This window comes from Diabrotica undecimpunctata, chromosome 5 (assembly GCF_040954645.1).
Source record: "Diabrotica undecimpunctata isolate CICGRU chromosome 5, icDiaUnde3, whole genome shotgun sequence".
Lineage (NCBI taxonomy): Eukaryota > Metazoa > Arthropoda > Insecta > Coleoptera > Chrysomelidae > Diabrotica > Diabrotica undecimpunctata.
This window is the reverse complement of record NC_092807.1, coordinates 123,372,877-123,387,189: the sequence shown is the minus strand read 5'-3', so window position 1 is coordinate 123,387,189 and position 14,313 is coordinate 123,372,877. Positions and strand designations below refer to the sequence as shown.

At 31.8% G+C, this 14,313-nt stretch overlaps 1 protein-coding gene across 1 annotated transcript in view; it reads left to right on the top strand.

Annotated features, from left to right (window-relative positions):
• The first annotated feature begins 7,012 nt into the window (after positions 1-7,012).
• The window catches only part of eff (ubiquitin-conjugating enzyme E2 eff), a 33,750-nt gene continuing 26,449 nt past the window's right edge, over positions 7,013-14,313 (top strand). The window contains exons 1-3 of the mRNA XM_072532645.1: positions 7,013-7,360; positions 7,855-7,918; positions 7,978-8,009. Coding sequence (XP_072388746.1) covers positions 7,337-7,360; positions 7,855-7,918; positions 7,978-8,009 — 120 coding nt within the window. The 5' untranslated portion in view covers positions 7,013-7,336. The remainder of the gene's footprint in view (positions 7,361-7,854; positions 7,919-7,977; positions 8,010-14,313) is intronic.

Sequence of the window (14,313 nt, the reverse complement as noted above, 5' to 3'; positions counted from 1 at the left end):
CTCGCGACTATGAATAAAAGTAATTTAAAATTAGTTTATATACGTATTTTTCAAACAAATGCAAAATAATAAAACCACTCTATGATCCTAAATTAATTTTCTTGATTTTTGTTATTATCTTCTTCTTCTTCTTCCTTCTTGTATGTAGGCTTTAAAGCCTGTTTCTTCTTCAATATTAGCCTCCAAAATTGTTTAAATTGTCGCACCATCTTATTCTTGGTCTGCCAATACTTCTTCGTCCATTTGGTGACTTATCTCGTGCTATTCGTACTGTCCTATCCTCTGCCATTCTACTAATGTGTTCGTTCCACTCCTGTTTCCGTTTTGTCACCCATTCATTTATGACTTCTATATTGCATGTTCTTCTTATGTTTTCACTTCTCTCCCTAACCAACAGACTTTTTCCTGATATTCGTAGAAGTGTCTTCATCTCTGTTGTTTCTAGTAGTCGTCTTGTTTTAGATGTGCCAGGTCTTGTCTCCACCGTGTATGTTAATATAGATCTAATGGCTGCTTTATAGATTCTTGTTTTTGTGTCTTGTCTTTGGTGTTTGTTCTTCCAGATTGTGTCATTAAAAGATCCCGCCACTTTACTTGCTTTTAAGCTTTGTTGTCGTACTTCTTCAACATTCCCAGATATCTAAACCTAGCTTCCTGCTTTATTATCTTCCCATCAATTTCGATTTTACATCATAGTGGGTATTTAGATGTGTGTTAATCTTTGGAGTTCGTCTTCTGTCTCGGCGATTAATGCAGCGTCGTCTACATAACATAATATTTGGATTTCTTTGTTCCTCATTCTGTAGCCATGGCCTTTAAGTATTATTTGTACTATTTCGTCCATTACTATATTAAACAGAAGTGGGCTTAACGAGTCACCCTGCCTGACTCCGCTTTGTACTGGTATACACTGTGTTAGTTTTCCAGGATATTCTTCTTCGTCCTGGGGCCCTTTTTCCTTCAATTTTACCTTGCAAAATGCATTGAAGTAGCTCGTATCTGCCTTGATTTCTCATTATATGTCTGACTATATATTATATGTCGCAAGTACTGCAGCTTACGGCTCTTCACGATGTTGACCAAATCCGCAGTTATGTTCATCCTCAGCAGTACTTCTTCATTGGTGACTTTGTCTGTCCATTGTATCTTTAGGATCCTTCTGTATGACCATAGCTCAAAAGCCTGAAGTTTTGATAGAGTTTTCGCCTTCAATGTCCACGTTTCTACTCCGTACAGAAGCACTGAGTACACATAACATTTAAGGAGCCTTATTTTTGTGTCTAGGGTGAGGTCATGGCTCTTGAACACAGAACTCATAGTCAATACAGACTCAATTAAAAATACAGACAGTTTTAAAATAGCAAACAGGAAAGACTCTCTCTTGATTGTTGACTGTCGCTAGGGACAGTCGTTGGCTCTTTCTTCTGCTGAGTCTCGCTAGGCAGACGTATAAATCTCTTGCCTGTTACCTTTCGCTTGGGACAGACGTACCGCTCTTGCCTGTTACCTATCGCTTGGGAGAAACGTATCTCTCTTGCCTGTTACCTCTCGCTTGGTACAGACGTACCGCTCTTTGTCTCCACTCCAACTGTCTCGCTTATAGTTACGCGAAAAATACCGCAAATACTGTTCTAAATTGTGTACAGACGCAAATGTGCTATATCTGGTGATCTCATTGTTAGTACTGCGAGACACGTGTTCAGAATCCGGTACTCAGACAGATTCCCCGTATGAAGAACAACCGCGACTGAAAGCCTGTAAATACCGCGAGTGTGTGTGCAGCAGAAGAATTGGTCAGACTTTGTATAAACTTAATTTGCTATTGTCTGTCTAACCCTTTACTATATATCCTAATTTATTTGAACCAGCCCTATGTAATACAGTCCTCATTAACTGAAATTATATTCATAATTTCACATAATTATGTACACCCTTTTTGTACAACGATAAAACGGAACAGTAAAACGGAGACATGTGTGAACGGGCATGTATAATATATATATATATATATATATATATATATATATATATATATATATATATATATATATATATATATATATTAAACTTAGAGCTAAGATTAATATTATTATAAAAATTAATATTAAACTCACCAGTCTTCCGGGTTGAACCGCGTCGATATCCATTTTGCCGAGCTTTCGACATCCTCTCTGATGTCTTCTTCAGGGCTTCCGAGGTCTCAGTCTCCCGAGCCCCCAGACACTACTACACTCACTAGTCACTTCTAGTTCACTCACTAGTTCACTACTAGTAGTACTACTAGTAGTGAACTAGTGAGTGAACTAGAAGTGACTAGTGAGTGTAGTAGTGTCTGGGGGCTCGGGAGACTGAGACCTCGGAAGCCCTGAAGAAGACATCAGAGAGGATGTCGAAAGCTCGGCAAAATGGATATCGACGCGGTTCAACCCGGAAGACTGGTGAGTTTAATATTAATTTTTATAATAATATTAATCTTAGCTCTAAGTTTAATTGTACTAACCGCGGAAATCTTTCCGAACATTATATATATATATATATATATATATATATATATATATATATATATATATATATATATATATATATATATATATATATATACATATATATATATATATATATATATATATATATATATATATATATATATAATATAAATCATAAATCACAATGTATATACACTTTAATTTTTATAAATATATTCTAAAACAGCTTACGACAACGCATTCAAGATAATATAAACCTTATTCAAGCATATCGCTTACCGAAATAATATCCTTTTGTATAAATTCTTTAGAAGTTTTTTTTTAATTCTTTAGAAGTTTTACCGAAGATGTACTTAAAATAATACGGTGTTACGATCGGTTTTGTAAATGCTCTGTGCGAAAACAACCGTCAAAAAATAAATTCATTTATTATGGAAATGAATTGTCTACTGTCGTGTATTGTTTCGTTAAAATATCCAATCTGCGCTTTTTACTAAAATTTAATTGTCGTCAGTCTGTTTGCCTTCAAAATTCGAAAGATCACTCACACGAAGCTTACAAAATTAACTGTACCACTCCTGGAATATTTCTTTCTAAAAAGAGATATTTCTTAAATTAAATTAATTTCCCAATGAACAGTACAATGTAGTCGACGGCGTCACATGTCCAGACCCCTGACAAAGAGTGAGTCTAGTATTTATTTCTTTTTATTTTTGCTTTCTCTTCGCCTATTTTTGACTTTGTATTTTCTTATTTAATTAGGGTTCCAATTATGATCCGAAATAGGGTAAAGTACCCAGTTATTGGCACTTTAAGCAAAAAAATTTAGGTAACTGTGTTTTAAAAACAGTATTCAAAACATTGTTAGTTGTATTTTCACATACAGATTTGGTAGTATTTTTAGGTTATAATACTGGCGTCTTTTTATTCCAATACCATCTGTATTATTTTGTATAAAATGTTTTTTAAGAAAAGGTCTATTTCACCAGTTACTGGCACTTGAGTCTAGTAATTGGCATACCAAGGCATCCAGTTATTGGCACCTAAATTCAGATAGGCACGTCCTTACGGTTTAGTGGGTATGTAGCCTAGGTAGGTAGGTATATTGTTTAAAAAATAATAAATCTTAATATAACTTTTTATTAAATACAAAAGAGAGAAATAAAAATGGGCCAAACACGTACAAAAATGAGAAACATAAATATAAAATGTAAAAACATAAGATGACAACTTAAGATACCAAGCCACGTGTGATACACACTTTACAAACATAAAAGTCTTTATATGTCTAAGCTTTTTTTTAGGCAACTACAATGGTAACTTCTGGAACATTTTTGACACTGTATTCCTTTATTATCATATTTCTTTATTTAAAATTTTATTATTTGTTGGCAATAAACTGAATGAAGTTTGTGTTGGTATGAAATGGTTGTTATTTGCTGCCTCCTTTAAAATATTTCTGACATGTTTGGGTTTATTCGCAATTTTTTTCATTTTATCTTGTTCTTTTCTTAACTTATTTTCTTCCTTTTTTAATTTATTTTCTTCCTTCTTTATTTTATTTTCTTGTTTTTTCAATTCTTTTTCTGTCTTATCCCTCTGCTTTTCTTCATACATTTTTTTCCAACCACTTGATGTGATTACAAAAGGAAGTCTTACAGTCTGAAGCTTATCTTTTCTTTCAGGAGTTTTTGGCCACATCAAATAATCTTTAAATTCTATGCTCGAGCTAGTATTCGACACACAGTTTGATTGATCCCCTGTGGGAGTTTTGGTTGATTGTGATTGATTGTTGATTGAGTTTTGTGGTTGATTATTATTATTCTTATTAGAATGCTCTACTACAAAATCAGTCTCATTTGTATCAGTAATATCGTCAAAACTACTACAGTCAAGTAAACTTTCATTCGGGTAAGCTTCAGCTGAAGTTCCGGGAATAGCAATATCATCATCCATCATTATTGGTGTACTAGCTATATAAATTTCGTCTGTGATCTGAGGTATTACAATATTATCATCAAATATCGGGTAAATAAATTTCCTCTATAATAATCACAGAGGTATCTGCAACAAAATCTAAATTGTTTTCGAAATCCAAATTATTTTCTTCCGTGTTCGTAATTTGAAATTTTTTCCATATTTTTAGGAGTAGTTGAAAATGTTCATCAGTTTTTGCATCAGTATAATCTTCTAATTCTTGCAGTTTTTCTGAATCTACTATTTCGCAAAAATCCGCATAAGATAAATCACACTCCTTTTTAAGCGTTGAAGTCTGTTTTTCGGTCTTTTGTTGTTTTCCTAAACACTTTGTAAAATCAATTGCATTACTGTTCCATGGAAAAAGGCCGCATGCTTTGAATCCACTAGAAATTGTGTAAGTTTTTAATTTCTTTATAGCCTCTTGTAAAATAGGCGCAAACTCTTGTTTTGTTAATTGTACAAATGGTTTTTCTCTTCGCCATTCTAAAATAGCCTTCTTCCAACTATTCTTTAATGGTTTAAAACATGATACGTCGGCAGGCTGTAAAATCCTTGTTGAGTTAGGATACAACGAAATAAGAATAATTTGTAGATTGGTACACAGCTGACTCAATTCATAAGTGAGATGAGTTTTGTGCCCATCAACAAATAGAATAACAGGTTTTTTAATATTGTTTTGGGTTAAAAGTCTCCAGTTTTTTCATACTCTCACATAATATAAAAATGCATTGAAATTATATAAAAAATCATTTTTTATATTAGATTTTAATTAAATTAAAGATAATAATTAAATGCATATACAATAAAATTGATTACCCTTTTAACAGCCGCCCGCAATAAACTTCTTAGGAAATTTACAATTTATGATTCACAAGTGCACACTCCGTGGCGCGAACGTCAAGAAGCGCGCGCTGGCCAATCATGTGGCTGCATCGTGGTAGCGGGACCGGACGGCGGCTCTAGACCACCGATCTAGACTGAGATTCCAGATGGGAGACAAGTAGTATCCTTCCTCTCGATTGATATTATGTGGATTTTTTCGGATCTCTAGAGATTCGCGGATTTTCCTGGAATAAAAGAAGGGGCTCTTAGAAATAATATGGGTTTTTTCGAACAATATGGAATGACCGGTTTGTGCCGATACGTCCCGACACGACAGGTCACCGCGACTATAAATAGAGCGGTAGCGGAGTAATCGTCGGATTCACTCCCCGCCTCTCGACGCGTTAGTGTTCTGAGCTGTTGGACGTGAATCCCTGTCCTGGCATTTGGTTTTCACCTCTGGCTGCGTTAAGTAGTTGAGTTACTGTGACCAAATGCCCATCTTGGTAGTTAGTATTCGCCTCTGGTTGCGTTGAGTAACTGAGTTACCGTTGCTAACTACCCATCTTCTTGTCTTTTGTTTTCTTTTTTGTTCTCCTGAAGAAGCTACATACAATTGTAGCGAAACGTCGAGATGAACCCACTTTTGGGTCACTCACAAATGACACGGTCCAAACCCGGAAGACGAATAAACTATAAATATATTTTAGTTGTTATAATTTAACATAACTATTTATTATATGCTGCAGATAAATAAATATTGATTGTCGGTAATTCGCAAAGTTCTATTTTATTTAATATTTAGTTTGTTCACTATTAAAATTGGCTATGAGTACGTGTGCTTGGTTGTATAGTAATTTCCAGCCACTTTTAGTCTGTCAAAAAGTAACTAACTTCACAAAAAAATAATCACTAAATTCACTAGACAGTTAGGACTGGGAATAGCGAACTGAGTTTACCTAGTTCGGCGACTCATTCTTAAATAATTTTGTTATTTGCCTATTAAATACTTAAACGTCAAATTAAACATAAAATAAACTGCAATATGAATTTAATGTATTTTTTTGTACTTCCCAAATTTCAAATTGATAAGGTTTTAGTAATGCTTCATCTTATCTGCATTATTTTAGCTGCGGCATCAAAATCATACATAAAATAATTAAATATTTATTGTTATTTAAGTCTGGTATATTTGAAACCCAAAAAATAGCTTATGGTATTTTAAAAGACTTAAGAGTAATTTAATTTCAGTATGTAATTTTTTTCCAATAAATATTGAGCCACTGACACAAGCTAATTTTATTAAGTAGCGACTGCATCATTTAAGCTGTGAGCCACTGTAGGTATGTTATATATTTGAATTGTCATTGAGTGAGTGGAGATAGACAAAATTAAAAATTATTATGAAGTAGGTATTATCATAGAAGAATTTCTGAATTAAAAACCTAAATGTCAAACATAAAATATTTTTAAGTTTAATTGTGATTTATTTACAAATATGTAATAAATAATATAGAATGTTATTTTCAATCGCTTATAATACCATAAGATTGAATTTAAGCCTTTATGGTCATTAAAACGAAGGATAAACCAAAGCGTCTATATTCTTTGGATAAACTTTTGTTATTTTGCCACCTATGAATCGAAGTTCAAACTAACAATATTTCAGGCACCAAAAGCACTTTTACCAACTTAATAACTTACAAAAACTGTCAATCAGTTATGGAATTCTACTTTGTCGACTGGCACTAAAAGTCGCCACGGAAGTGATCAGTCATATATTCTGGAACATTACCATTTTAAAGTGCATATTTGAGTGAAGACAGGGTGTTAAGAAGCATTTTAGTTTTTCTTGTATTTATTTCCGTCGATTTAACTGGTAATATTAGTGGTTCTGGGTGGATGATCACGAAACCATATTTATTTGATTTACGTCGTGTCTGTGAGTTTTGAAGGAGGCCATCTTTGCAATCTCTATTAGAGGTCTTCAGCTTGCGCTTTCATTGTCTGGTGAAAAACCAGTATTTATTACACACACATTTCACCAAATGGCTTTAAAACGAATTAATAAGGTATGTTAATGTTTAAACTATCGATAAATTAGCATTATATTTACGTTGCTTTACGTTAAAATGGTTTTTTTAGTAGTTAAACGCCCTTAACGATTTTGTGAAGTAGAAATGTGAACACTTTTAGAACAACGTTTCTCGTGTGCAAGATTAAGTTTCATTGTGATAATTTCGTTAAATAATTTATAAGGTTAATAACCAACAATTTTTTTTTCGAAAATCTGTCATGACTGACATATTTTCGTCAAATTTGCACTTATCTTTTGTCAAATCTTAACAGAAAATGCCGGAATAAAGTAGATCTCAAGGATAATATCCGGTTGAGCAATTAAATTAGTCATACGAATTGATTTCCAAAATGAATATAAATGAAATTCATCTATTACTATACACTAAATTTCACATGGCTAACCTCTCCGTATTAAGCCCATGACTTTCAGGTGTCTATAATTAACCACATATATCCTTTGAACCATTCAAATGATTTTTTTTTGTAGGAATTACAAGACCTCGGCAGAGACCCTCCAGCACAATGTTCAGCAGGTCCTGTAGGAGACGATTGTAAGTGTTAAGGAATTTTCAGTGTGTTAAGAAAATTTATTATTTTTTATTTATTCCAGTATTTCATTGGCAAGCCACAATTATGGGACCAGTAAGTACTTTAGTTATTTTATATGAGCCTATTAATTAAAGTTATCTTTCACATATTTGCATTAGTGAATAATTTTATTTTTAAGGTAGTCACACAATAACATGTCCTTTGAGGTCATTGACATTTTCATTAGTTTTGTCTTTCCAAAATATTTATGTCCTGTTATTTTGTATTAACCAGGTTTTTTTATTTTTCTAGTAAACATTTAGTTCAGAAAAATATTCATCTTTTATATAAAAATATTTGTTCTATAATTATTGTTTATTTATAAAACAATGTTTAAGCAGTGTGTTCTTTATAAATAACAGTAAAAATTATATGTCATTGTTTCTAGAAGACAAATGAATCATACCATTTTATTCTGATTCAAATATCTACAGGTTTAAAGAAAAAACAGTTGGTTTTTGATTTTATCTATAGTTTCTTTATTTTTTTATCTAAAAATAGGCCTCTTATTTTATAAAAAAATATATAGAGGAAGTTTAAATATTAGATACATTAACAATTATTTACTTCTAAATCATATTACATTGTTGCATTATATTTCTTATTTTTTCCTTACATAATTGGATTGTTTTTCCATGTATATTTTTTATTTAGTTCTTCTATACATGTAATCTCTGCGCATTAAGTGAATCAAATTAATGTCTTTTGAGGATTGATCACATGTACATAAGAATTTCAACAAAAAATCCATCTTTATCCAAACTCGAGTTATCTTTTTTAACTGTAGTTTTACATCTGATAAACTTCTGTTATATTTAGTTGTAAAAGCTCGCATAGAAATTGATACAGTGTCTTAGTTCCCATTACATTTTTGTCTATCTAGTGTGAGTATAGCAGTGAAAGTCTAAAGTAAAGTAGTAAAAAAATAAATGTCACTCATCTAGGTATTGAATATTTAGATTAGAAGTGACGGGCAATACTCAGTTTAGGGCACTCTACATAACCAAATATATTTTCCTCAAGGCACCGCGTCATGGTGTTGCTGTATTTATTTTAGTAAAATCTGTATATGAATGTTAGGGATATAAAGTTATTTTTACGAAATAATAATTTGTGTTATGAGAAGCTACAAATTTTAAATAAGTATAAAACTTGCCATATTTTTTTTTTGTAAAATGTATATGAAGGTTTAAAATATAAGTTACTTTTATAAAATCATAATTTGTATTATGAGAAGCTACAAGTTTTGAATAAGTATAAAACAAATATTTTCTGTTACTTTAAATGCAGTTAAATATTGTAAATTAGCACTTTCCAAATCTTATCTATTAGGACCTTATTATTAGGTGCGAATGGTCAACCTGCTACAATGGCACTTGTGAATCATAAATTGTAAATTTCCTAAGAAGTTTATTGTGGGCGGCCGTTAAAAGGGTAATCAATTTTATTGTATATGCATTTAATTATTATCTTTAATTTAATTAAAATCTATGATTTTTTATATAATTTCAATGCATTTTTATATTATGTGAGAGTATGAAAAAACTGGAGACTTAGCAACTCTGACACCATTTAAGCGTATGTTAAATGTCATATAAAAGCTTGGTTATGTAGAGTGCCCTAAACTGATTTAACAGCCGATTTAATCTTTGCTACATTACATAAAAGGAAAAATTCCTTAAATTTAAACAATCTTAAAAAATATATTTTTCTAGAATTTTACAGTAGTTAAGAAGCACTTGGCATGGACCTTAGATGGCAATTTTTTCTTTTAATAAGGAAAGGTTTTGTCAGTAAATCTGCCAAATTATTTTCAGAGCACATATAATCAATATGTATCAATTGTTCTGCAACTAAATCTAAATTATATATTCTTTAATGCCAATGTGCTTGGTATGTTTAGAATTTTCAAAATACTGACACCCTGTACATTTAAATCAGGTAAATACTTTTCAAGTATATTGATTCTTCAGCTGAAGTAGCTGCAGTTGTGTATTCAGCTTCTGCAGTTAAAAGAGCATCACAGTTTTGTTTCTGGAATAACCACGCAACTGGATTGCCACAACAAAATACAATACAACCTAAAAATACTTTTTGTGTCAATTTTATTTGATGCTCAATCTGAACCCTGAGAATCAGACTTCAATCACACCTGGGAAATCATAGACAGCATAAAAAACAAAAAAGTTGTGATATATATATATATATATATATATATATATATATATATATATATATATATATATATATATATATATATATAGCTTAAATATTAGCATTATTAAGATGATAAAAATATCATAAGCCCTCTTACACACTTAATAAATCAATGCTTTAAAAATCATAAATTTCCCTCAGTTCTAGAAAGGACCATTATAACACCCATATTTAAAAAAGGAGAAATTGGTGTCCCTGAGAACTATAGGCCTGTCATATTGCTCCCAGTCATCTCTAAAATAGTAGAAAAGGCCATGGCTATGCAAATCACAAGCTTTTTCTAAAGTAACAATTATTTTTCACTATCACAGTTCAGTTTCAGGAAGGAAAGGAGCACAACTCTTGGCATTCTTGACCTAGTGTCCCGTATCTTGGAATTCTTTTATAGAATCCAATTCATCACTGTTGTGTTTTGTGGCTTGAGTAAGGCATTTGATTGTATAAACCATGGGATAGTCCTGAAAAAACCACAGAGGTACAACCTTTGTCCATAGAGTGTCAAGTTGATCCAATCATAGCTTGAGAATAGGGTACTGGGTTTTTATAGGGAATATGAAGTGTTGTCAGAGGAGAGTGTTGTTAATATTGGTGTCCCTCAGGGCTCCATCTTTGGAACCATACTATTTCTAATATGTATATATATATATATATATATATATATATATATATATATATATATATATATATATATATATATATATATATATATATATATATATATATATTAATGATCTAACAAGCAATGAATGAAACACTACATACACACTCTTAGCTGATGACACCACAGTCTCCTTCTCAGCTGACACACTTGAGGACTTCCTTAGGGGTTCCAGGTCTGCACTGTCGGATACTAAAGAGTGGTTCTGTGTTAACAGGCTCCTGCTTAATGAAGCAAAGACCAACAGGGCTGCAATCTTGGTCTGGGGGCATTCAGCTGGAATGCTGAGAGTCTTTGGTTTGCAACATAAGGCTATAAAAGTTCTTTCAGGCCTTGGATTGAGGGACGATTGCGGATTGGCCTATGAGACTCTGGGAATTCTTACTGTGTCTTCCTGGTATATCATAAGATCATTATGTTTGTTAAAAGAAACAGGGAGAACTTTGGGACCTGTGAAGGGGTGCATGATCATAACACTAGACACAGATGTGATCTTATTCCAGCCTACTGGAGGCTAAAGAGGTATCAAACTGGATCAGGGTATTGGACAATTAAATTTTATAACAAATTGCCTGATAATGTAAAAAATCTTCCCAAAACTCAGTTTAAAAGTAAAATTAAGCAAAATTTTAATAAAAAATGTATTTTATATTAGTGAGGAATATCTTAAATTTCAATTTTAAAGTTTTTTAACTCAATCTGATATGTGTTTTTATGTAATTAGAATTTTAAGATTTTTTAATAGAACTATTGTTCTGCTTTTATTTTGATTTGTTAGGCTATCCATTCCATTCACCCTTCTCTTCCATTCTTTTCTATTTCCTGCCATTATTTTTAATTCCACAAGTGATTTTTATTTAACGTTTCCCACTTCTACTACTTGCTGTATTCATTTTCTTCTTGGTCTGTCTCTTTTTCTTTTTACAATGTTCTTTGCTTTGTGGACTATTCTTGTAATTCTGTTAGGTTGCATTCTCATCAGATGCCTATACAAGTTCATTTGTCTTTTTGCTATTTTAATCAGTATTGGTTTTTGGTTGGTCATTCTCCTAATAGTCTCGTTGCTTAATCTATCACATTTCATATTTCCAACTATCCTTCTTAGATGTCTCATCTCCATTGCATTTATCCTGCTCTTATGTTTTTCCAGAATTGTCCAGTTTTCACTTGCATAGAGCAGTCAGTATCACTATCGTGTTATATATTTTTATCCTTGTCTCTGGTGTAAGTTCTCTTTTTCCCAGTATTGAGGCTAACGCGTAGTATATCTTGGTTGATTTCTTTGCTCTATTTGTTAATTCCCAGTATATTTTTCTGTCATTAGTAATTAGACTTCCTAGGTATTTGAAAGTTGTAACTATTTCGAATTCTGAGTTTATCTTTATTTCATTATCTTCCTTATCTTCTTTGCCGCTGATTATCATTACCTTACTTTTTTCCTATATATATCCATTAGTTTCTGCATTTTATTCTCAGAATCTGCTACTAGTGTACTATGTCATATGCATACACTAAGCACTCTATTGTTACCGGTTGTAATCTGTGGTATCCTATTATTGTCTGTAGTTGATTGGTTCTTACTCTAGTATTTCTTATTAATTTGTTCATTACTATTATAAATAGCAAAGGGCTGAGACTATCTGCTTGTTTAAAATTTCTCTTCCAATTAAATTCTTCCGATCTTTCCCCTGTTATTTGTACTCTTCCTTTTACCTCTTTGTAAGTACTTTCTTTCATTTTTATCAATGTGTTTGGTACATTTATGTTCCTCAAGCATTTCCCTATAATTTGTCTTTATATTGTGTCAAATGCCACTCTTAGGTCGATTTCTAGTGCTAATACTAGTTTTCCCCATGTGTATGTGCTTCTTTCTATTAGGTTCCTAATGGTATATATGTTATCATTTGTCTGTCTTCCTGGTCTAAATGTCGCTTGTTCTTCTCCCAGTTTCATTTCTACCTCTTGTCTTAGATCTATTATTTTTTTATTTTTGTATTTATTTTAAAGCATACTCCCAGTTTCATTCCTACTTCTTGTTTTAGTCTTTTATTTATTACTTCATATATTAATTACTATTTAAATGGGAATAAGCCACAATTAAAGGTTAAAATACGTTTATTGACGTTTCAATTTCCACTTCGGAAATTGTTCTCAAAATACAAACACTAATGTTTGTACGATTTCCGAAGTGGAAATTGAAACCTCAATAAACGTATTTTAACCTTTAATTGTGGCTTATTCCCATTTAAATAGTAATTAATTTAAAATGCCACAAGAAAATAGCTTCAGAACAATACTTCATATATATTTTAAAGCATACCAATGACAGACATTACTCTATAGTTGTCGCAGTTTACATGTTCACCTTTTTTTTATATATTGTCACGATGATGTTGTTCTATCAGTCTTTAGGGATTATTTGTTTTTCCCACTCGTCTTAATATTTTTTCCATAGCCAGTTTATTCCTTCTTCTCCTATGTATTTTACCATTTCCGTTTCAATTTCATTATCTCCACCTGCCTTGCCTATTTTTATATTTGATAATCCTTCTATTACTTTTTTTACTCTAGCTCTGTTTTCTTCGCCTTCATTTATTACATTGTCTTCCTTTATTACTTTATTGTCAAATTTTTTCTCATAATATTCTTTCCATGCCCTAGATATTTGTTCTGGGTTTATTTGGATTTGCTTTGATGTATCTATTACTACGTTTATTTCCTTTTGTTTTCCTCCCCTCATGTGTCGTATTGTCATCCAAAAGATTCTATTATTTGTTACATATCCTTCTTGTAGTACTTCTCCAAATTCTTTCCATGATTTTGCTTGTGTGACTGTCTTTTTTACCACTCATCTCTGCGTGTAATATTTTTCTCTATCTTTTTCTAATTCTGTTTTGATGTATTTTTCCATGCCATTTTCTTCTCTATTTCTGCCTTCACTTCTTTATTCCACATCTTGTCCTTTTCAACTATTTATTGCATTTTTTGATTCCATGCATTTCAGTTGCTGTTTTCTTTAAAATTTCATTGTAAGTATTCCATCGTTCTTCCATTTTTCATGTATCTTTTTGGCTCTCTATTTGTATCAATCTTTTGTTTGTTTCATTTTTGTAAAGTTCTCGCACATTTTCTGTCTTGAGTTTGTTTACCTTTACTTTCTTGTACTCTTTTCTTTCCACCTCCTCCATTTTTACATCCTCCAGTTTTGCAGTGACCAACCTACGTTGTGAGGACAGTTCTGGCTCCTTTTCTGTTAAGTTGTTTTGTATGTTTTGTTCTAGGTTTCTCATAAAGACTATATATAGTCGATTAAGCTTTTCGCATTTCTCTCTTCAGAGCCACAAATGTATATTTGTCTTCAGTGGTTTGTTCACTGAATGTGTTTCCTATTGACAAATGATCACAAATAAACTCGTTATTGATAAATCACTTCTTTTATTTAGAATTGACATGCTACATTGTTATTCTCTTTAAAACATGACA